This window comes from Vigna unguiculata, chromosome 6 (assembly GCF_037176805.1).
Source record: "Vigna unguiculata cultivar grain cowpea cultivar isolate G323 ecotype 2 chromosome 6, ASM3717680v1, whole genome shotgun sequence".
NCBI classification, from domain to species: Eukaryota; Viridiplantae; Streptophyta; class Magnoliopsida; order Fabales; family Fabaceae; genus Vigna; species Vigna unguiculata.
In genome coordinates, this window is record NC_140797.1 from 43,956,676 (window position 1) to 43,981,599 (window position 24,924).

At 25.5% G+C, this 24,924-nt stretch overlaps 1 protein-coding gene across 1 annotated transcript; it reads right to left on the reverse strand.

Annotated features, from left to right (window-relative positions):
- Nucleotides 1-1,550: 1,550 nt before the first annotated feature.
- LOC114187385 (stem-specific protein TSJT1-like) lies at nucleotides 1,551-6,491 on the reverse strand. Its single transcript, XM_028075629.2, has 5 exons — nucleotides 6,191-6,491; nucleotides 2,621-2,861; nucleotides 2,418-2,538; nucleotides 2,200-2,309; nucleotides 1,551-1,799 (listed from the first exon to the last, which is right to left on the reverse strand). Exons 1-5 carry the CDS (start codon nucleotides 6,391-6,393, stop codon nucleotides 1,761-1,763), a joined length of 714 nt encoding a protein of 237 aa, XP_027931430.1. The 5' UTR covers nucleotides 6,394-6,491; the 3' UTR covers nucleotides 1,551-1,760.
- Between the last annotated feature and the right edge of the window lie 18,433 nt (nucleotides 6,492-24,924).

The following is a 24,924-nucleotide window of genomic DNA, read 5'->3' on the forward strand; positions in this document are numbered from 1 at the left end:
TTAATAATAGCTTTTAAATTTTTATTGAATTAAAATTTAAACAAATAAAATATTTTTTATATGAATTTGTATAAACATTTTAAAAGTTATTACATAAACATTTAATTTAAAAAACATTTTTTGAATTTGTTAACCGCGTCTCAACGTCCGGTTAACATATGTTGAATTATATTAAATTTTTTAATTATTAAATTATTTAATAATTATTTTTTAACTTTTTATTAAGTTGAAATTAAAAAAGGAAAATGCATTTTGTTTTATGTTATTTTATATAAATATTTAAAAAATAATTATTTTCAATAATTTATTTTTATATTTTAATTGAAAATTTTATTTTAATATAATTTAATATATATTTGGTGGACATCGACATCGATAAATGAAAAGAAATTATACTAGAAATCGATATATGTAACGGAAAAAAGTAAAAAAATTAAACTTTCGGACATCAATATCTGTAAAACAAAATTAAATTCTGAATATTGACATGCGTAGATGAAATATATATATATATATATATATATATATATATATATATATAATATTAAATATCGACATTTGTAATGGATAAAAAATTTAAAAAAAAATATCAAATATTGACATTTATAGAATAAAATAAGGCTTCCGAATGTTAACATTTATTGGAAAAAAATGAGGATGGTTCAGTTTGAGAGAGAGATTTGGGATGCAGAATAAGTAGTAAAGTGAGAATTTTAAAAAAAATTTGGGATGCAGAATAAATATTTCGAGGTACAGGGAGAAGAAGCAACCCTCAAATATTTAAATAGAAATAAGATCTCATTGGATCCTTATTATAAAATAGATAGGGATGTTTCTTCCTGCACTCCATAAATTTTTCCTGCACCTCCATATGTTTTGAAGTTTGAATTTTTATTTTATTTTAAGTTTCAGAATACATAATTCGAAAATATTTTCAAATGTAGAATCGGGAAATTAAAAATACTTTGGGATTATACAATTTGGAAAGTAAAAATGATTTCCAAACTTAACAATCCTTAAACTATCTGACCATTTATCTTGTCGTGGAACAAGTGACAGCACTTAGGTATCAAACTCAGGTTATATGGTTATGTGGAACCCTTTGAAAAGGTTATACCACAGTGCTTAGTAACTATGTCTCACAAAGTAGATTAAAATTCATTTTGAACATCTGGGCATGAGAGCCAACAAGTTGTTAGACATGACAGTGAGGAAATATAACATAAGGAGAAGCTACAGAGAAATGGTTCACATAACTTCCGAAATGTAGTTTGAGAAGCTTTTTAGAAAATATTTTTGCCTTCTGGACATTATAATCCGGTAAGATAAAGTTGGAATTTTCATATTTATGGAGGTGCAGGAATAAATGTATGGGGGTGCAGAAAGAATTACCCAATAGATAGATACATTGGAACGAAGTTATTTGTAAAACAACGGCCTGTATTCTCACTTCCTGTTTTTTTCAAACTCTGTTTTCGTTTTTATATTTTTATATGTTAGGTTGTTCCGATATGAATCATTATGCGGACACAGTTTATATAGAAGGAGTATGAGAGAATCTCAGGCACATTTTTATTACATCAGAAAGCGCAACTGTACACGAGAAACATAGTAAATCCCCTATCTAATAAACAAACTACAACTACTAGCAGTCGCACTTTTCTCATAGTTTCCAAAAGGTATTTACATTGCCCCTTCTGCATGCCTTAGAGTCACAACCACATAAACTCATCACTCCATTAATGCATCATAAGATGGATCTAGTACTCTGTGGCTGCAAGAACTGCTGAACCCTCCACCTGAAACATAAACCATGAATGCAAAAATATATTTTGAATTAAATAAATGAATAATGTTTTGTGTTGTTAACACAGGCCAAAGACGTCGTACCTAAACCAGACATGCCAACCACTTGAGAACCAAATCAAATATACATTCTAATTTTGCTATTGCAATCCTATTTGCATAATTAATTTCTACTCTAACTTTTCTAAACTCTAGAAACAGACGTGGAGATTGAGTTTAAGTTAGTCTAACCCATTCATCTTGGAAACCTAACCTTTGATTCAGTGCAATGTTAACCTCCCATTACTATTTTGGACCGATTCTCTATTCTAAACAGAGGAAAAGAAAATTTTGCTGAAAGAACTACTGAGAATTTTATCAGCAACAATACTTAAACTTTTGCGATCTAGTTACCTTGAAGGTGGCACCCCAGATTTCCTCTTCTTCGGCAGGTACTGCAGTAATCTTGTTCTTTGGATTCTCATAGCATCTCAATCCTCCAACTGCTGTCGAGTAGAAGCATCCTGTAGAATTCAGAAACAGAAACAGAAACATAGACAATATCGATGTAATAAGTAGTTGTCGAAATGTTGAGAATTGTGATACTCTGTAATAAAATAAAACACACAAACCTTGAGGGAAAGAAGCAAGCGACTTGCCACAAGAACCTTTGAGCAAATCTGCATCATCAGCAAAAGCTACGTACCCATCAGCTGTAATTCCCCAATAGAGAGGAACTTTACCAGCTTGATCCTGTAGAAAACAAAAGAAGCCAAATGTTGAGCAGAAAACACTGAAGATCATGACATGTTGATGAGATTGGTAGATAACTTACAGAAGCCACAAAGACTGTAGAAGTGGACTTGTCAAAAACTATAAAAGCAAAACTCCCACTGAGGTGGCAAACAACACGATTTGCAGGGTAGGGTGCTCGATCACGCAAAGCTTTGTAAGCCTCAATCACCAAAATCACTTCATTGGCTGATTTGGCTAATCCATACTGTTGTCTCAGACTGCCCAAATTGTCCAGAGCCCCCTCAAACAAGCAGAATATTTCATCCTTTACAGCAAATGATCTGACATTTTACAATTAACATTTAGATACAGAAATAGATTAAATTCAACAAGACACAGTGAACACATCACTTAATTAGTTTTTATTTTTATTTTTTGTATTAAAAAGAGTTGGTAAAGACTAATGATGTGATTGCAGCTTCACACAAAAGAAAGAAAGGAATAAGACATCCAACCTATCTTGATACGGCACTTCCACTATAGATATGTTTTTGTATAATTTTGTATATGTTTTAAAAATAAATAAAAATTCAAAAGCATATTTTAAATAAAAGTTGTCCATCTCACTTTTGATTAAGAAAACTTCTTGACAAATGAATGAAAAAGAAAACTTCATGACAAGAATATAAATAGCTTCATCAAAGTCTTTTCAATCTTTTGCTGGACCCACTAACCTAATCTATGTTATCCTTATCTATTTATTTCATTCATCCTCCTTGGACCAGAAAAGCAAAATAATGAAACGAAAACAACAGTTCAGCGAGTAAAAGTCAGCATTTTGAAGTGGAAAAACATACGCAATGTCTAATAATTGAAATAGAACCCACCAGAAGTGGTCACCGAATTTTCCGTCTATTTGTCGAATAAAAGAAATAAAAACATAGACAATAATTACCAGTAAATAACATGGAGCTACTGTAATGTTCTAAATTATTCAATCTAGTCTGTATTACCATTTTAGTTTAGTTGAATTTAAGTAAAATGAATAAATAATTAAATAACAGTTGGTAGGAAGACTGAAACAACACCAACCATAATATATAGAATTTTATATTTAATAAATATTAAAATTAAAATGGATCAGAATTAAGCATGCACCAAATATTTATTTTAATTTTATTAAAAAATATATATACATGTTGTAACTACTTGATTTATTTCACCAAAGTCTATCAAAATATATTTAATTAGTAACAGATACTTAAAATATATTCAATTAATAACAGCTACTTCGTTTAAAGTTTAATTAAAAAAATATCAAAATATATTTAATTAGTAACAGATACTTAAAATATATTCAATTAATAACAGTTACTTCGTTTAAAGTTTAATTAAAAAAACCCAATTTATAGCAGTTAGAAAAAACGATATAACATGTATCTTCGGTAAATGTAATGGCAAAGTAAATATTAACTACAAACAAAATTAATATTAATTAACTGATACTATAATCAAATTTCAGTTTTTGATTTACACAAACATTATAAAAATTTTCCTAATAACGTTTTCTTAACAAAATGAACCCCCACTTTTACCAACCACATACCATGAAAATGGATTCAATGACTAGGATCCCCAAACAAAGAAAGCTAGTAAAAATATGGAGTATTTCATTCATCCAATGATATAAGTTAATAATCATGCACATTCAAAATTATATAAAACATAAATTTATTTTTTTATAACATCAAATTCAAAATTAATATAAGCATTAAAGTTTATTGTGTGATAAAAAAAATTGAACACAATTTTTTAGGTAGAATAATTATTTTATTAGCTTTATCTTTTAATTTTTTTATTTAACTATAATAAAATTATAAAATTTATTTTTATTTATTTTTATCTTACTTTTATGATTATTATAATAATAAATTTATTAATTTTATTATTATAAAATGAACACATGCATATTTTCACTAATAATACTATCATCTAAAGAACCCCTGCCAAAAGGATTTAACCACCACATTGGAACAAAAGGATTTTTGTCTATTTAAATAAAATGAATAATGAGTTTTATACTGGATAGTCTCTTCTGCCACAAAGATTACATGCCAGATAAATCCATCAAAAGAACCAGTATTTGTAATCTGAACAATTTTGTTATATACTATTTTCATTGTAATTGAAAAAAACAACTGAAACAGATCTATATTATGATGTTTAATGTTGCAGTATATAACACCTGTAAAAGAAACTATTTCATGACAGGTTCAATGAAACAATTTTTTTTACAATCATTTGAATTTTTTAAAATAAATAGTAACAAAAACATTTATTTTAATATAATTTTTTTATTAATATCATTTTATACTATCAAAATTTCAATATAACTTTTATTGAGATTCAATAATAAGAAATTTTACAGCGTATCTAGCTATTGTTATGTTGATATTAGTTTGACACCAATCCATTTATGATTAAGATTTTAAAATTAAAAATAAATCATGGCCACTTCATATAGCTGTTTTGTTTTAAAAACCTTAAATAAAAAAAAGAAAAATTGGTGTTTATGTTTTATCTAAGATTTATGTTCCATCCATCAAGAAATAACTTGTATTTGTTTTTTCTTGATCAAGACAGAATATGACCACCTTACAAATGAAAATTAAGGGTGAATTCAAACGGTGGATCACATCTTCTCTTCCTCTTGTCACATAAGAATCTCTCACCTCTCTCTGTATGATTAATAATTTAATTTTCTTCACTTACCTCTTTAGCCATATGATGCTGAAATTATTATTACTGTATAAATTAGGATCACCCACCCACCCACCCCCACTCGGAACAGTTAATGTTACTCAAAATTGTGCATTTTCTAACTTGTCCGTTTTTTTTTTCTTCCACATAATATTAACAATTTCATTCTGATACTATTTATTTTCAATTTTATATTTCTGTTTATTATCTCCAATATTTGCAATATTGAAAAAAATTAAAAATGAAAAAGAAATCGCCCATGTCTTATAGGTCCTGACAAAATTTAAGAATAGAAAGATTTGATGAAAAACAATGTTAAATCATTCTTCAGGATATTTTTTTCAGATTTTTGAAAAAAAAAATAAGAGAAGTTTTTTAAAATTTTTAGAATTATATATATTTATAAAATATACATGCAAAGAAAAAAAATATATCAACACACTGTATTTTTCCATGAATTATTATTTTTTCATAATATATTCTTGTGTCTAATCATCTACTTTTTTATTCTAATTTATGTTGGTTCATAATTTTATCATCAAAAAATCATTAAAAGTATTTATCAAAACTGAAAATATAAACATTGCTCATAAAATTCCTAGAATATGCTATACGATTAAGTAGCCCGTGATCCGAATGATCCACTCATCAATAAGCAGCAGCAGCAAACGTTTCCACCAATCATGCGATCTCGCATGATTTACATTAACAGTAACCGATCCAACACGATTCTTCCATTTTTGTGTGTCTGAAATTTTTAGAATTAAGAAATTGATTAATTCCAATTTCTTAAATTATACTTGTAAACACTCTTCCTTTTAAGTTCCGTGAGAGAATCAACACGATAACAACCAAATCGATTGGTGAGTGCATGGTGAAATTTGGGAGATTACAAAGCATTTCAAAATACCTGGGATGCCACGGTGACTCGCTGTGATGTGTGTAAGCCAACTGCACATGTTCCCCCACCTGCAGCGACACCGCGGACGCTTTGTTTTCCACGAACCGTGTCAGCAATTTTCCTGCTGTTGTCTTTGGTGACGGCGTTCGGCTGCCGGCGGCCACCAGCTCCTCGGGAGGTGACACCACAGAACTGCTGAAGATTCCCAGCATTTTGTTTTCTCTCTAAAAACAAAAAATGAAAATAAGAAAATAAAAAGAAATTCTCTCTTGCAAAAGTACACGCAAGTAAGAATGGGATAGGAAGTGCGTCTGGAGTATGGGTTTCGTTATAAAGAGAAGGAATGAGGGCAGTGTGGTCATTTAATATATAAATTGAAATTAAAATATTGTTGTGTCTGTGTGTGAATAACTCCGTCTTTACCCGTTGAAGAAAATAAAATAAATTGTTCTTTGGTGGGACCCATGCAAGGGTGATGATGTTTGGAGCAGAGAATCAGGATCAGATACTTTTTGGCTTTAGCCATTGTGATTATCATTACTCGGCATGGTATCATCACCGTCTGTTTTGTGGGTATGGACCTAGGATGGACTGGAGTTATATCCTGCGGAAGTGTCCAGACTTACTTTTGTTTGCACCTTCTTCCCATGTCAGATATTTTCGATGCAAGGATTTTTAATTTTTAATTTTTTACTAGTAGGTTCTTCATTCTGATCCACCTCAAAATTTGCTAGCATTGGGGTCACAAAGTAGGCAGTGTTGTTAAAACTCACAATTAGATTATCTTGTGTCTACATTAAGATCTTAATATTTTTGGATGTCAAGATAGTTTCCTTATTTTTCTTTAGCGGATTTAAGTTTTTCAAGATCTTCCAATCCTTTCAATTTCTCTTCAAAGACTAAAATATTTGTCATATATTCTCTTTCCAACAAAAAATCGAAGAAAAAATATAATAAAACTTAAAAAGAAACACAGAAGGATAATGTAGAAATCCAGAATGAAACATAAGGGAATAATACTCTCACCGTAGTAACGAAAACAGCAAAAATACAAAACTTCATTCGAAAGCTGTTTGTCCTGAGAGAAAACGGATGACAGAGGAAAGAAAAGAAAGATGATGATCGTTTGATCGATAAATATATATATATATATATATATATATATATATATATATATATGAAAAATATGAAATTTGAGACATCAATTAAGAATTTATATATTATATATAATTAAAAATAAATGTGACAAAACAACAGTATAATATGTGTGTGGGAGCACTGACGGATCTTGATTAAAAATGTTGGAGTGCCAAAATAATATAATTGTAAGATTATTATATTTTGTCATTAGTATAATGCTTTAAAAAATGTCTTATCTACTAAACAATTTGATTATAATGTTTCAAAATATTTGAATCTATCTTATTTTCATCAATAATTTTCTTTTTTTTTATCACTTTTTAATAATGAATTTATTCTTTTATTCTTTATGAACATATTTTTTTGTACACAATATTAAAAAATAATTTATCATAATTTAATAAAAAATTGAGGCACAAAATTATTAAAAGAAAAATATATTATAGTTAAGTCACAATTAAAAATCAATTATGAAAATATACATTATACATTTTTTTCTATTCATAAAAAATGAATAAACAAAAAGCTAAAGAGATAAAAAGTAATGTTTTCATATCAAGTGAAACAAGAGACATGAAAGGAAGAGGATAAATGAGAAATGAAAGCAAAAATAATTTTGTGTCTAACTTTTATTTCTTAAAATACAAAAAGAAAATATATGAGATGAGAGATTATTACAATTTGTGAAAAAACTAAAAAGAAAATAAGAAGGAAAATAAAAATTATGTTAATAAATATTTGGTTTAAGTAGTCTTTTGATTTATGTTTCCGTTTAAAAGTGTTAAATTGGTCATCCAATTTTGTAGTCTCAATTTGGTCCCAAATTTTTTAAAAACTAATGCAATTTGGTCTTTTACTTAAATTTCTTGAAACAGGTAGATGATTCTTTCATTAAAATTGAAACTCTTAATATGAATGATTTACTTCATTGATGTGATTAATATAATTCTAGTATCAATTTTTTGACAAAGACAGGAACCAAAAGAAAAATTAAGCCTAAATATTTTTATTCTTTATTATCTATTAACATTAAATATTGTGCTTTATAAAAGAAATATAAAATACATCATTTAATCTAATTAATATACAACATTTGTTGATGTGATTAATATAATTCTAGTGTCAACTTTTTGACAAAAACAGTAACCAAATAAAAAATTAAGCCTAAATATTTTTATTCTTTATTATCTATTAACATTAAATATTGTGCTTTATAAAAAAAATAAAAAAATACGCTATTTAATTTTCATCAATTCCTAAAATATATTATCTATAATTTAAAAAATTTAATAAAATTTTAATATTATATATATATATACATATATATTTTTTAATATTATATATATATATATATAATTAAAAATAAATTAAAATTTTGGGGGGGCCATGGCCCCTCCTTGCACCAATAAACATTCGCCCCTGTGTGGGAGGGACGGATAGGGTATTAACTTCTCGTATTCGTTTAATAAATATTCATTTTGTATTCGCTGTCTCCATATATTTGTGTGTGGATATTATCTGTTATACACATAATTACATATTTTTTAATATTCATAAATATTCGTAGGTACCCATGGGTATTTAAAAAAAATAAAATATTTAACAACACATTTTAACCAAAATTTCAAATAAATTATAATACATAGTGTGTTGAATGACAGTTTACGAATAAGAGATTGCATTTTAGTACCAATTGATAAAAAATAACACAAAAAATTAATGTGTTAATATTTTAATTATGTCTTTTTATTTTTTTTTTAATTTAAATTAGAGTATAGTGGGTACAGATATTCACGGGTACGAATATTATAATATTCATACTCACCCCGTTAACAAACGGGTATAAAAATTATTTGTATCCATTACCTGCGAGTATCCTTTTACAGTATCTATTTTTTATCTGTTACAAATTGTATTGACGAATACCTGCGAGTATAATTTTTTTTTTAATTTGTCTGCTTAGTCTTCTTATAATATAAAATAATTATGGACCGACCCATATTCTTGTTAAAACTCTCGTAGTTTTTTCTTATTTTATTGTAAAATATTATTTTTCTAATTTTTTCTTTTTTAAAAGTAAAATCTTATGTATTATGTTATAAGTAAAATACTCAACCGAATAAGGAGTAATAAACTGTTCACGGTTGTCACGCTATTTGTTCGTGCTACTATGAAGAAGGGAGTAAAGATAAAAATGACTTGAAGGTTACATATGAAGGAATTTACGTCTGACTTAGGTTAGACGTAAATTTTGAATTTTACGTTTGATTGATTATCTTTGGTCAGACGTATATTTAAGTCTGACCAAAGAGATCAAACGTAAAAATCAAATTTTATGTGTGACTTACAAAAATTAAATGTAATTTTTGACAACTTATTTACAAAAGTGTCAATTGTGCATTTTTTTTACATCTGACATTCATTGGTGGTCAAAGGTAAATAACGTGACGTAATAAGTTTATTGTGTTAATAGTTTTAATACCTTTCCTTGTATTGGGCTCTCTTGGACCTTCTATATTATAAACTTTTATTTTATTTTTTATCTTTGAGAAAGATATCGAGCCTCACTCAACCTAATAATGACACACCAATTTTTACTAAGTATATATATATTTTTTGTAATTAAGTAATTGATTTATTTCTTGTTAATCTTAAATTTATGAAAAAAATATAAATTATTTATTTTTGTTTAACTTCTTGGATAATCACGTAATAAAAAACTTGCGAAAAGAAAACACAAATTAATTATTTTTCTTAATTTCCTGATCAATCAAATTGAAGGAAATCAAATAAAGTTAATGCACTCTAATGAAATACTTGTTAAAGAAATATTATATTAGTAAATAAAATTATTACTTGTTTTAAATATAACAAGTTTATCACAGCATACTAGATATTAAAATAAATTGTATTGACTCGAGAGTCTCTAATAATTTTAAATAAGTATTTAACTACAAGAAAATTTTAATTATTTATAATAAAAATTTATGAATAATTTAAAAATTCTCTGAATAAAATCATTTGTAAGTAATTGTTATTACAAAATTTAAAATTCAGAGATATTTTTATATATAGATAAATTCATAAATAATTACAAATTTAATTTTGTAGATAATACATACAAATACGAGTAAAATTTTTTTATCAAAACATTCGTGATAGTTAAATTGTCTTTGAATATAAAATTGTTTTAAGTTGTTAAATCGTGATGGTTAAGCTTAATGTATTTTTATTGATATATTTACTTACAATATTAATTAATCTTACGAGCACTACACATGACGAGACAAGAAAGCAATATATATTACACACATTGGAATATATGTTACTTTTTATTGGGAGGAGTATATAATCAATTGTATAATATAAAAGCTGATATATAACCTTATATAATATGTGAGTTTAATTTTTAAATTAAAAAAAATATGTGAAGTCAGTTTTCTAATTTTTAAAGATATGTGATTATAATTTTTTATATTTAAATGTAATATTTAATGACCATTATTTACCATCATAAAAATATAAAAAAATATAAATTTACATGATAGACATAATAATTTGATATTTAATTGTAATTTTTATCTTACAGAGTCAATGAAAAACTAAAATCATATATTTGTAAAACTTAAAAAACTGAGTTGAAGAATTTAAAAATATAAAAATAAAAGATAAATTAAAAAAAAAACAGAAAAAAAAGTATATTATTTTCCTATAATACATGTTTTAGTACTAACAAGAAAGTTTTTCATGAACTCATGATTATTATAATATGTTTGAGGTTTGGAAGTTTTTCAAAGTCTATAGCTATCAACATTTTAATTTATAAAATTAAAAATGTTAAACTTTTCTTTTTCTTGTAATGAAAGTTGTGTTATAACAAGAAATAAATTTGATAAAGGAGGTTAGCCATATGCATGTATTGCTCACACCTCACCAGAATCTCCTAACTTTATTCTATATACCCTTCTCAATGTCAAGCTTCATTATGTTATGGCAAATGCCAACTAAATTAGCAACCAATTAATGTCCTTTAAAAAATACAAATTTAATTTTTATTGTTAATTTCATTTTTGTAGTAGTGAATAATTTATAAATATTTCTACAGCCATGTACTCAATTTAAGAATTGTTATGATTTTAGCGAAGCTCTAACACATTAACTTTTTGTCAATAGAAGACAATGTGAACGCACCTAACCTATAAAAAATGTACTATTGTATTTAAGTAAGAGATTTAAATAAGTTGCATTTTTTCTAATAAATAATTATTTCATCCCTTAAAATGAGAACGAAACTACTGATATATGTATAATATATATATATATATATATATATATATATATATATATATATATATATATATATATATATATTCAAATCCTTTAGATATAGAATATTCAAATAATATACATGATTTTTACAAAATATAACAAAAAAATATGGAAGTATCTTAAGTGTATATTGTTAGGTGAATCTAAATCACACATTGATCGGCGTTCGCCAAAACTTACAATGATTATTATATTTTTAAATGCTGTTTTGTATTTTTAGTTAGATATTTTAGATACAAATTATTTAAATCATTTCTTTTAAACAAATGAGAAAGTGAAAGTTGGACATGACTTTTACTTGGTGTTAAAATTTTCTTCAATATTATATTTACTAATATAAATATAAATGCATTAAGATTTATTTTATTTTTATCCCTTCTCAACGTGTCCGTATTTATTCTTTAATGCTCTGATAAAGTTTTAATGTCTCAATCACCGACAAATATGGTGAAGCAATTAACGCTACAGTTACTTAAATAGTTATAGATTATTAGATATTTCTTTCATTCATTTTGGCCATTTTCATAAGTTGTCAATTAAAATTTCAAAATTATTTATTAAATTATAAGTGTTTTATAAAATCATTTACTAAAATAAGTTATAGATACAACCAAAGATAGCAACCGGGATGGAAGTAGGACTATATCATTTTCATTTCAAAAGTAAAATCTATTTTTATTTATATAACATAATAGATATGTTCATTACTTTATTACAGAATATTAATTAAATAGTTTTTTTATAAACAAAAACACAACAAAGAAAATACCATATTATTAAATATTAAATATAAAAATATATAATTTTTTCCTCAATATCCAATATGAAAAAAATGTCTAAGACCTAATAGTATTTTTTTTGTTTCTATACTAACAATGATTCAATATTTTTCTTTCGTTTACTATAGTTTTAAAAAGTTTTAATGCGAAAGTTTTCATTAAAATAAAAATTGATTCAATTAAAACTTACATAAACTGATTATCACATTATATGTGTGTGTGTGAATTCTCATCTTAATTTGTTACGTTAATTTGTATTAATCATGTCTTAAAAATAATATTTGACTTACCATAGATAATGTTAGTAAAAATTAACCACGATTTCCTATGTTAAGATAACTATTTATGTATATTATATATAAAAAAAAAATGAGACTTAGAATTTCCTGTCAATTTTTCACATCATGTTATGTCTTAAATCATATAATCATATTATTAGTAAAAATTGGGATATCTATTTTTTCTCAATGAGTTATGTTTATTAGTACGTCATTATTTCAAATACTACTTAATTACAACATACATCAATTTGTATTTAGTATAATTATACATCCTAGTCTACATGCACACATTACTTGCATTTCATACACGTTACATTGTATATTACTACTTACGTACAAATATATTTCATTTAACTTATCTTATACTTGGTAACAATAATTAATAATTTTATTTAATGAATTTAACTACTTCAATTGTGTATTTGCTTTAAATTTGGGATTCCAGTTAAGAGTGATTCTCTAAACTACTAAATTCAAGTAATTTAGTGAGATAACCCATCATAACTCCATCCAATTTCAACTCGAAGTCAATTTTTCAATAATTTACACCTTACCTTTACTTATCTCAAAGCACATGCACCGCTAAACAAGATTCAAAAGCGAATTAAAAAAAGTTAAAACAATATTCCTAATTTGTTTTGAGATGACATAATTCACAAACAAAATATTTGATCACGTATTACATAATTATATTTCATGATTATTGCTCAATCATATATTTCCCCACAATATCAGTTATCAGTCCAATCAGTCCGATATATCATCCTAACAAAATGACAAATTAAAATAAATATTACCTTCCACAACTAATTATAAATTTCATGAATGAAAAAAGTCTACAAAAATATTAAATTTTATAATTTATAAAAAATGCAGGTTTTTAAATTTAATTTATCATGTTAAAATAAAAACATGTAACAGTGCGAAAAAAGTTTTTTATTTATTGTATGATAATGAGTCAGTTTTAAGATAAACATGCATTCTTATGCAACGACAACACATGAAGGTTTTGAGAATGAATGATTTATTTTGTCTCATTCTGAAGGTGATTCTTATCTGTGAGTATTTGATTTGTTTCATGTGATGGATGAAACAATGTCTTAAAAGTTTCGACCTTTATGCAAGCAATCACATTCAAACATCACTTCTTCATGAGAACCTAGCTCAATCCAAGAGGGAGTGTTTGATCATAATAGATGGTATAATTTTAGTAACAAATGATAAACGGAAATTTTAATAAAAATATTCAGGTTGATAATAAAAACTAATGAAAACTTATGAGCTAAAACATCACTATTTTAATGAAATATAGTTAATTAAGTTTTAAGTAAGTTCAAGCAACTCACCAAACACAATTAACATATCATAATTAATTGCTTAAAGTTTTCTCAAGTGGCTTCACCTAATAAGTATTTTATAGTATATAAGTTTGATGAACTAAAATAAAAATATTTGGTAAGCAATTTTTTCTAAGTTTTCTTTTTTTTGTTCGGATACACTTGAAACAGCATCATATATATTTTTATTTATATTTTATACAGTTTTTTTATTTGTATCCTCGGAATTTAATAACCATTTCCATTTTCTATATCCTCGAATATTATATGTTGTTTTTTAATAATGAAAGTTTTAAATTATATCCTTGAATAAAAATAAGTATGCGTTAAAATTAACTAAAAACTATAACGAGACTTAAAAATGTGTAACTGTTAAACAGAAGAAAATTATATACACATATCTTATATTTATTATCTATAGTTCAACAATAAATTTACTAAACACATTTAATTTATATTTTCAACAAAAGGTTACTTTTATAATTATCGGCTAATTTATTAGTTAAGCTTATGAAAAAAAAAAACTAACAACCAATTCAAATTGACAAACTAAAATATTCTTAAAAGTATAATATGGAAATTAGAAAAATAGTTAAAACCTTTGACTTGTTAAAATATAGTGTACATCACATCACAGTTTATATTATCTTTTAAATGGTGTAAGGAAAAAAAAATATAAAAAACATTTAAATAGTTTGTTTGAATTATTGTTAAGGAATCATTGACGGATCTTCTTTAATAGAAGAGGTGAGTCCATCCCATATAAATAAAGATTGACACTACTTTTAATTTAAAATTTATTATTTTAGTATTGTCATTCATTTTATAGGGACACACTTATATATTTGATATCATTGATAGATCTTAAATGGTGCAAGGAAAAAAAGTGAATATCAAAAACATTTAAATAGTTTGTTTGAATTACTTTTAAAGAATTGTAAAACTAATTGACGGATCTTTTAATAAAAGAGGTGAGACCAACGCATATAAAGATTGAAAATACTTTTAATTCAAAACTTATTATTTTAGTACTATCATTCATTTTAAAGGGACACACTTGTATGTTTGATATCATTAGTGGATCTTTCAAGGAAGTAGGTGTACTAAGAGTAGCGGTGGACCTTAGACAAAAATTTCAGGGGTGTCAAATTATATTATTTATATATAAATTATTTCTCAAGTTCAATTGGCGTAGATGTAATTTTTTAGTCTTCATCACAAACCTTCTCCTTGGGAAATGAATATATTTTTTTATTTTATCATAATTTTTTTAATATAAATTTATCACCTTTCACCTATTTAAAAATAAATAAATTTCTCAACATTATATATAGTGGACAAATTTATCACATGCAAGAAAAAATAGATTGCTTAAAAAAGGTAAAATTGAATTTATTCATAAGAAGAAATTGATGAGTCCAAAACGTTTTTGAGGATGGAAATTGAGATAAAAAAGGAATTGTGAGAAATAGATGGAAGTACATGAGCAAGAAAAAAAAAATAATAAGAAAAATTCAGAAGATTTCCGCGTGATTTTACAATTTTTTGAAAAAAAAAATTCTATAGTTAATATAAATAATTTAATAATATATAATATAATTTTAAAATATACATAAAAAGAATTAAATGAAAAAACTTTGGGAACTCGTGGTTTCTCGTGTCATAAAAAAAATCCACGGTATTAAAAAGATACAACATCAATGAGACCTACATTTAATTTTTATAAGAGATTGACACTACTTTTAACCTAAAACCTTAACATAGTAAATTTGTATATCTTATACCTTATATGTCGTTTAACTTGATCATTTATATCCAATGTAAGACTTAGAATCACTTAAATTCCTAACATCATTATGCATCAAACAATTTTTTTAAAAGAAATAAAAGAGAAAGGTAAGGGAAAAAAATTATCAAAAAAGTTAAATCTTTATATATATATAATTTGTAAGTTTCCGAATTATTTTTCTAAATTTTTATTTTTAGATTATGTATAAGTTAATTTTAGTTTAGGGAGAAATTAATTTGTTTCTTTTTCTTTAGTTATTAGGAAGAATCTTTATATATATATATATATATATATATATATATATATATATATATAATTTGTAAGTTTTCGAATTTTTTTTCTAATTTTTTTTTTTAGATTATGTATAAGTTAATTTCATTTTAGGGAGAAATTAATTTGTTTCTTTTTCTTTAGTTATTAGGAAGAATCTTTATATATATATATATATATATATATATATATATATATATATAATTTGTAAGTTTTCGAATTATTTTTCTAATTTTTTTTTTAGATTATGTATAAGTTAATTTCATTTTAGGGAGAAATTAATTTTTTTCTTTTTCTTTTAGTTATTAGGGAGAAGTTTTTGTTCAGAGATACTTATAAAGCTATATATATATATATATATATATATATATATATATATATATATATATATATATATATATATTCCTTACTTACCTTACGATATCTTATTTTCTTGTGATTGTAGTTGTAAATATTTGGATTAGTTTGCATATGGTTTGATAATTTCATATTTAACTAATTATAATATTATATTTATGTCACGATCAGAGAATTAACATTTTTCGACGAAGATGTTGATAAAATGAAAATATAAATGAGTAAAAGTGAAAGCAAGAAAAAGTAGTGGCATTGAGGTGGTGGTGGTTCGATTGCACAGTGCAAGGTGTCATAAATAATTCAAACACAGTAGGGATTCCCACAGTTTCACCGTAACCATGTTCGCATTTTGGATCTACCACTCTACTTTACACACAAAACATTTCAGACTTTCTGTGGGTTGTATTTCTATATAAGTGCAAGCAGAATCATTCTAAGAATCATACAAGTCTATTCTTAATATGGACTAAGGATATAACTAAATTGTAATATATTCATATTTTATAAATTAATTTTATAAATCACATTACAATTAAATTTCACTATTTAAAAATAAAATCAAAATTATTTTTAATTTATTTTAATTAAATTTGTTAGTGTTAAGCTTGAGATATAATGTATTTAATGTAAAAATTATATTAAAAATCACTCATCCGCTTTAAAATATAATTAAATATTATATATATAAATGAGTGCAATAGTTCCTTTATAAAAATTAAGTTTATATAAGTTTGAGATAAACTAAAGTTTCACTTTATTAATATTGTTGTTTTTCTTTTATGTGAGCATGATGTCCCACTAATAAAACATCAAAATCGTTATCTAAACTCTCAAGACGTGGTCTGTGGTGGGGTTAGATACCTTCATTGGACTTCTGTCAAGCTTTTTTCACAATATGCTCTACACCCAATATTCCAATCAATCAATGCATATCATACAGCATAAAAATAAAGTGAGGGTCAAATAAAAAAAAAAAAAAAAGGCGTGAAGTTATAATATTCATTCTCAATTATCCAAAACCAAATATTCACATTAATAATATCAAATTTTGTAAGATAGTTAAACAAATTTAAACTTACTTTGTTTTCGATTACTTAAGTCAGTATAAAGGTTATAAACTTGGAAAGCTTATAATTACTTCCTTTATTTAAATTGATTGTTAGAGTTTTTCTTTTTACATATGAAATTATATATTTTGAGTGGTTCAATAACATGTGTTGTAATAGACTCTCCAAGTATTTTTGATGTTTCAATAATAGATAACACAATAAATTCAAAAAATAAAATAAAATGTTATAATAGTTTGAGAATTCAAATGTGAGTCTAACTTTCACACCGAGTTAAGATAAGAAAGTTGAACATTAAATAAGAATGAAAATCAATAAACTAATTGTCTTAAGGTTTTGAGTTAAGAATGATATTAATCTCTTACGTTTGAATTGAGCTCATATATATGTTGTATCTCTCCAGTGATTCTCTCTCAGAAAATCCAACATAATCTTAATATCATATTAAGAAGAGAGTTCTAAGCGTAACTTAATCTTAAAAAATAGGTTTGTAATATCATATCAGTGTACAAACCTCACTCTACAAACTAATTTTATAAAATTGATCATCTAAATTTCAAATTATTTTCTTAAAACAAGCTAATTATCTTGCATTTTTCAAATATTATAATGGTAGGGATGTTAGATTATGAATCCTAAACAAATCATAAGAAGAAAATATAACAAGGGATTCATGGAGTATCAAGACACGATAATATAAATTATAAAATAAAATTTGTTATTATATCTTTAATTTTTACAAATATGTGTGATTTCTACTGATTGAGTTGGGAAGAGTATTTAGAAAGAATTCTATTGGATCACGACTGTCAAAGACAAATAGTTTTGATGAAAAAGAAAACTTGTAGCTTTATAATATTTGGATTAACTCTGAACTTTTAGATGAGAATTAAATTTGGTTAGTCTAGTGTTAATTTTGATTCACTTTCTTTTATTTGTAAGTCTTTATTTTCTATGTTTATGCTAAGAATGTCAAAACGGTCCAGTCCGATCCATTTTGGCCGACCCTGTCTTTGACTCGCCAAAAATGTGTCAGATTAGGCTGACCCACCACAACAAAATGGGTTGAATACTGCAACCAGTCCCGCATCAGGGTAGGTTAGTGGACTGATCCGTTATTTTTATTTTTAATTTTCTTTTAACTTCTTTAAAATATTTGTTTATAATTATATATATATATATATATATATATATAATTTATATAATATAAATATTTATTAATGTTAATTACTTTTTAATTTTTAGATATAAAAAAATTTAAGAGAAAAAAAACGGGTTGTCAGGTCAGGATGGACTGACCCGCCAGTTTGACGAGTTAGGCGGGCCGACCACAACAGATTGGCGGGTTGAAATTTTCAACCCGATCCACCGTTTACTTAGTGGGCTGGCGAACCAGTCCGACAAACCTGATTCGCTCTATTTATATATTTTTTATCTTAAATTCACATGAAAGAATATATACAATTATATATTTAGTGCTCACGGAATTTACACGAATGCTTTTGTTTTGTTGATGTTGTCACACAAACTTTCGAGAGTAGGTAGTAAAGTTTATTTCTTACTCTTTTGTTTAAGTTGGTTGAGTTTTATCTTTATGGTAATTGCAAAAGTAATAATATTTGGGGTAGATTTGGTAGAGTACTTGCATTGGTGTGTGATGTTTTGAAGCTTTTATTCTATTAAGCCTTTTATTATTTTGAATTTTAGGTGATGTGGGATTTGTTTAAAGTTATATTATTGTCTCATCTTAAAGTTTTATTGTTGGAGATAGAATTATCAATCAATTATGGATATCTAGAAATGTTGCTTAGGCGGCTTAGGATACACCACCTCGTTAAATGATGACAAGAATCAATTAAAAATAATTATGAAGACCTTAAGTCAGTAAAACAAATTAAGATATGTTTACAAATAAATAAAAGCGTATTTAAGAAATGTTTATGAATAATCTTAATAAGAGAATTACATATACATATATATATATATATATATATATATATATATATATATATATATATATATATTGCTTATATTTCACGCGTAAATGACCACAATAAGAGAATAATAATTGAATATCTTTTTATTGAAAGCTAAGAATTTTTTTTTTTGAAATAACCCAATTCATCCTCTCAAATTATTGAGATCATTAGTTGTCACTAAAATGGAAAAATCGCTAATGGGATTTATAATATAGTGCACTTTTAATTTCTCCATGAAATTATAAGTTAGTTTTCTTAACCGATGATTGCGATCTTAACATTGACGAATTCAAGTTAGCTGAATCCAGTGGAACTTGAAAAGATAGGAAACCATTAAATTATAATAAGATATAATATTGCAAAAAGAATAATTAATTTTAAATAAAGTATACAACTTGTGCTGCTTTTTTGCTTTTATAATTTTTTAAAAAGAAAATGACGTTTTAGTTTTTTTTTTTTAACATCTCCAATAGAAAACATTTTTGCTCCATTTACTACGGAATGAACGCGAAAATTTAAAATTTAAATTTTGACCCATTCATTTGGCTTTTTCAGATCTCATTTTCAGCTCCATTGACTAATTAATCAATTTGTTCATACCAACAAATCTTAATTTAACCAGATCTTGTAGCTTTCATACAGTGATGCACCGCTTCTTCTTTATATTCGTTTATACATTGAACCTAATTTTATTCAATTCATTAAGTTACTTTCATGTCGTAAAAATCCAATTTTTACGAGAAGGTAATTTAAGGAATATAAAGATGGAGATTGGTTGGTTGTCATAAGCTAATTTTACTATCCAACACACATATACTGGTAAAAAGATCATATTAAAAAAATATATATTCCGTCAAAAATGTCTCAGTTAGTTATTCAAAGTCAAATAAAGAATAATTTACATATTTTCTTTTTGTTCTTATCTTGTCATTTATCTTAAGAACACTATCATTCAGTAGTGCACTTACCATCAACGCGAATAATACTTAAAATACGTTAACCTTAACTATATCAAAATAAATGAAATAAAAAATGTCTAAAATATTAATTATTATATATGAATTATATATATAATATTAAATAATAAAATCGTTTAAATTAATTGCATATTAACAGTAATTTTTTCAAAATAATTATTGAAGTCCGATCTCGTGTTTTATTATTTTCATCATTAATGATGAAATCGAAACAAAATTAATAAAATATATCAATATTCATTATAATTATATATATATATATATATATATATATATATATATATATATTAATTAGTATGATTCTAATCTTTGTCCTCTGTCCATGGTATCTTTGTGCCTTACACTTTTGATTATATGTTTTGAAATTTCTTTATAAATTAAAAAAAAAAACTTATTTCTTGGTATTTATAGCTTATTTCTTGTGAGAGCTTTATTTTGTACAATTTATAATTCAGGTTCTCGCGTATTTTTCTTATTTCCTTACTCTAGATAAGATTTTCTTATGATGGAGATGTTTTCTTTACGTGTTTATTCTCTTCCTTCTCAAGATATCTTCTACTGAGATATCCACTTTTAGTGAGATTGTTTATGAATACAAGTGTTAATTAATAGCTAAATGTAATTATGTTAATATTAATCTTTGCTCGACTTACACCATCTTAATCTTTACATAATTGATAATAAATACAAAATAATATAATTATGAACAATTATTTTATCTAATATTGGGTATGTTAAAAATATAACTTGATTTCAGTATATATCCAATATCCGCCGTTGATTAAATGAATCTCTTTTCTTTCATGTGAGTATGACTTTAGTGTATTTAAAAATGTTTTTTTTTTTTTTTTTTACGTTTTAAACTACTTTTCTATTTTTGTGTTTCGACATTGAAATTTAAATTGTTGCGCCATATGTAAGATTTGATCGATATTTGCAAACTTTTAAATCTCGTTATTATTTTTGTTCTCATTAGAAAATGAAGATCATGACCATTATTAATTTGATAGATTTGGTTAAAATCTTGATTCAAATTACAAAAATCACATTGTTCTTAGTTTAATATTTTCTAAGCTATATAGATAAATACTCTTAAAAAGGCCACACAATTTCTTTATTTGGGTTCCCAAACATGAGCGTAATGGTCAAAATACACAAGAAATCTTCATGAGTTCAAAGTTTGGAGTTCAAGTTATCCTTCCGAAGTATCTGATTAAAGCAACGGAGTTAGAATTAACGAGAAAAAGTGGATCTCTTAACGTGATGAAATAAAGTTCGAATATTCACCGAAAAAGACATATATTTACGTTTAAATATTTAATCGTGTCTCCATCAAAAGTATCTTTAAAGAAAAATAAAAAAAATAAATAATGGGTGGCGACTGCAATTATAAAACCAGGTCATCAAAGAATTATAATTCAACGATAAAATACTGTTTTTACTACACTCCATTTAGCGTTTTTGTTTTAGTCTAAATAAACTTCCTTTTCAAGTGACCAAGATAAAAAAGTATAGATAGAAAGTGTTTGGCAGGCCATAGTTGCCTCTTGCGTGAAACCCTCAATTACATATCAACAATTTGGTGAACCATCTCTAACGTGGTTGGTTTGATTTACATTCCAATAACAGCAATTATTTGGTAACTTGGGTTCAACTTCATTATTTAATTTGTCTCATGACTCAGCACAGAAAGAAACATCACCTTTTTTACTCCTATTATTCAAATCCAGCACAAATCTACTCCTTAATTGGATACTTGTAGATGACATCATGACAACGTTGGAGTTAATTAATCTTCACTACCGCTTGGACTTTTGCTTGTGATGAACAAATCACGACGGAATAAAAAAGCAAACTTTTTCTTTACAAAGGAAGAGAGAATTTTATACACCTAGATCAAAGAACAGGTGTTGTGTTTGTAAATTGACAAACAATCTTAAATAAGGAATCTATATGGAGACTTTTAACACAAGATACTACTCATCTAGGGTTGTTTCTTCACCATGACCTTTTTTCTTGGTAACTCCACATTTTTATTTGTTATTTTGTTTTCCTTGCAATCTAGATATCCATTACAAACCATCATACTTGTATTTAAGGTGATTACATCCTCGGAACTTAAAGATAAATTTTAATATTTCTTTCTTTTTTTTTTCTGACATATCTTTTAAGGATATTATGACAGAACACACGTTCTAAAATTGACATTACTTCATTTATATATTAATTGACAACGATTTTATTGATTCTATCGTAAACTTAGAATAAAAAAATATAAATGAGAAAGTTAAATATTATACAAAAAATAAACATATAAATCCATTAACTTAATATTTTAAATTGAAATCGATGATAATACATTATATAAAATTGACCCTTTTCATTATTATTATTATTATTTTTTATAATTAATCTTCTTGAAATACCTATCCATTACAATTATTGGCCAAACTACAACCATATTGCCTTAAATTATATATTGAGTTTTTTTTTTTTTCGTTGGGAGTGACCACGATTTGTTGGAAGTGTTTATTAGTGAGTGTTGGTGAGCCTGAATTTCGTAGCTTTGTTGGATAGTGTCTGATTTGCTGCATTGTTTATGGGATATATTTCATATTTTTTAAGCTACAATATTAATAATGAGTAGGACATGACGCATATGGTTGAAGTTTAAAGTCCACAAAAAGACGTTGATGATGAGGATTGAGGAAGGAGGGGGAAACAATCCACGACGTGAATTATTAATGCTACCCAAAGTCTGTTTAGGTTTGTTTATAACTTTTAGTAAATAGAATAAATTATTTATAGTTATTGTAGTTTTTCAATTCTTATAGTATTTTTATGTTGTTTTTATTTTTTTGTCATTTTTTCAACTTTTTTTTTTCTGTTTTTGGTTTTGTTGGCACTGTCCTTTACGGGTGACGAAATTTCGTGTAAATAACCCATTTGGCAATCAACATTATCTATTAATTTTAAAATACAATTATTTGATTTTAATGCCTTTAAATATTTTTATCATGTTAATGTAATGGTTAGAATAAACAATTGTTAACATAAATTATAAACAATGTAATTGTTAAAATAAATATTGTAATATCAAACTAGAGAGGGTATGATGTTTTTATTTATATACATGGAAAGTTTCATCTATTAATTGTGTGAAAGTGAATATTGATGGAACAAAGGTTGTCATGATTTAGTTTAATGTGATGTGATTTTTAAAGGAACTAGCCTGGAAAGACGATTTTTAAAAATTTTGATGAGTTGATGAGAGATCAATTTTTTTTAAGGTTGTCATGATTTTTTGAATTAATGAGTGATTTAAATATGACATCGACGCTTGTATTTCTGTAATTATATGTAGTTCAAAATTTGTATATTTTTTAATGAGAGAAATCATTATGCTAATAATTAGCTAATTTAGTTTTGATTTATTGAAAACAATATAAGTAGATAGTTTTACTTGTATTTAGTTAGATTTTTTTTTATAATAGTTATAGTTTGACTATATTTAAAATATAATTTTTATCACACGTTTTGTGTAGTCTCCCATGTTTTTGTGATCTTTTATTTTTTCTTAAATTTTGATGTGATATTAATTAGTTAAAGATTTAGGATGTAATATTAAAAAGATTATGCTAAGAGGATGTAAGAGGATAAAACTGATTATGCTAACTTATTCTGTTACTCTGACTCGTTTCATAACTCTTAATTGTGTTTTGAATTATTTATTTTATGATATATTTTAACAATTTGATAAAAGATTTTTTCAAACACCCAAAGAAGAAGTGCGTTAGAAATTGACGTGAAGACTCAACTTGAACCACACGTGTGAGAGTTTATGGGAGTAGGTCAATTCTGTTTTTGAATATTCTCTTCCAAATGGTTCTGGATGTGTTTAAATCTATGGCCCAAGATTCTAAGTGTATTTCCACCACACACAAAATTATAATGTATCAAATTTATATGTAATATTAAAAAGTAGTAGTATTCTTTTTGTAACACCACATTTATAAGTTCCATACACGTACTATTACTTAATAAAAGGTTTACATAACTAGTCAATATTTACCAATGTTATACATCCATTCAATTTGTAATAAAATCTACTTTATATAATTTTTAGGTTAAGTAATTGTATATGTGTGCACAGGTAATAAACAATAAATAAGATATTAAAAAAATATAATAATTCATATATAAATTAGATTATACTTGAAAGAAATCCTATACTTCCTCCCTTATATCTGAACATGTTTTGTTTCTTCATTTTTCTTCGAAAAGAATTGGGCTGATCTTGCACTTCCGTTCCTGTATTTGGACTAACCTTCTTGTTGTGCGGAGGATCGCTTCTTTCTTCACCTCCCTTTTTTTCTTCTTGTACTTTATTTTTTCTTTCTACACTCCCGTAAAATCTAATATATCCGTTTTACCCCTC

Bases quoted from the DNA above. Each gene is read 5' to 3' on its own strand.
- LOC114187385 (XM_028075629.2), bottom strand. From the start codon at position 6,393: ATGCTGGGAATCTTCAGCAGTTCTGTGGTGTCACCTCCCGAGGAGCTG. The intron at 2,539-2,620 runs GTAAGTTATCTA...TGTTTTCTACAG, and splicing joins CTACAGTCTTTGTGGCTTCT to GATCAAGCTGGTAAAGTTCC. The intron at 1,800-2,199 runs GTAACTAGATCG...TTTATGTTTCAG, and splicing joins TCTGGGGTGCCACCTTCAAG to GTGGAGGGTTCAGCAGTTCT.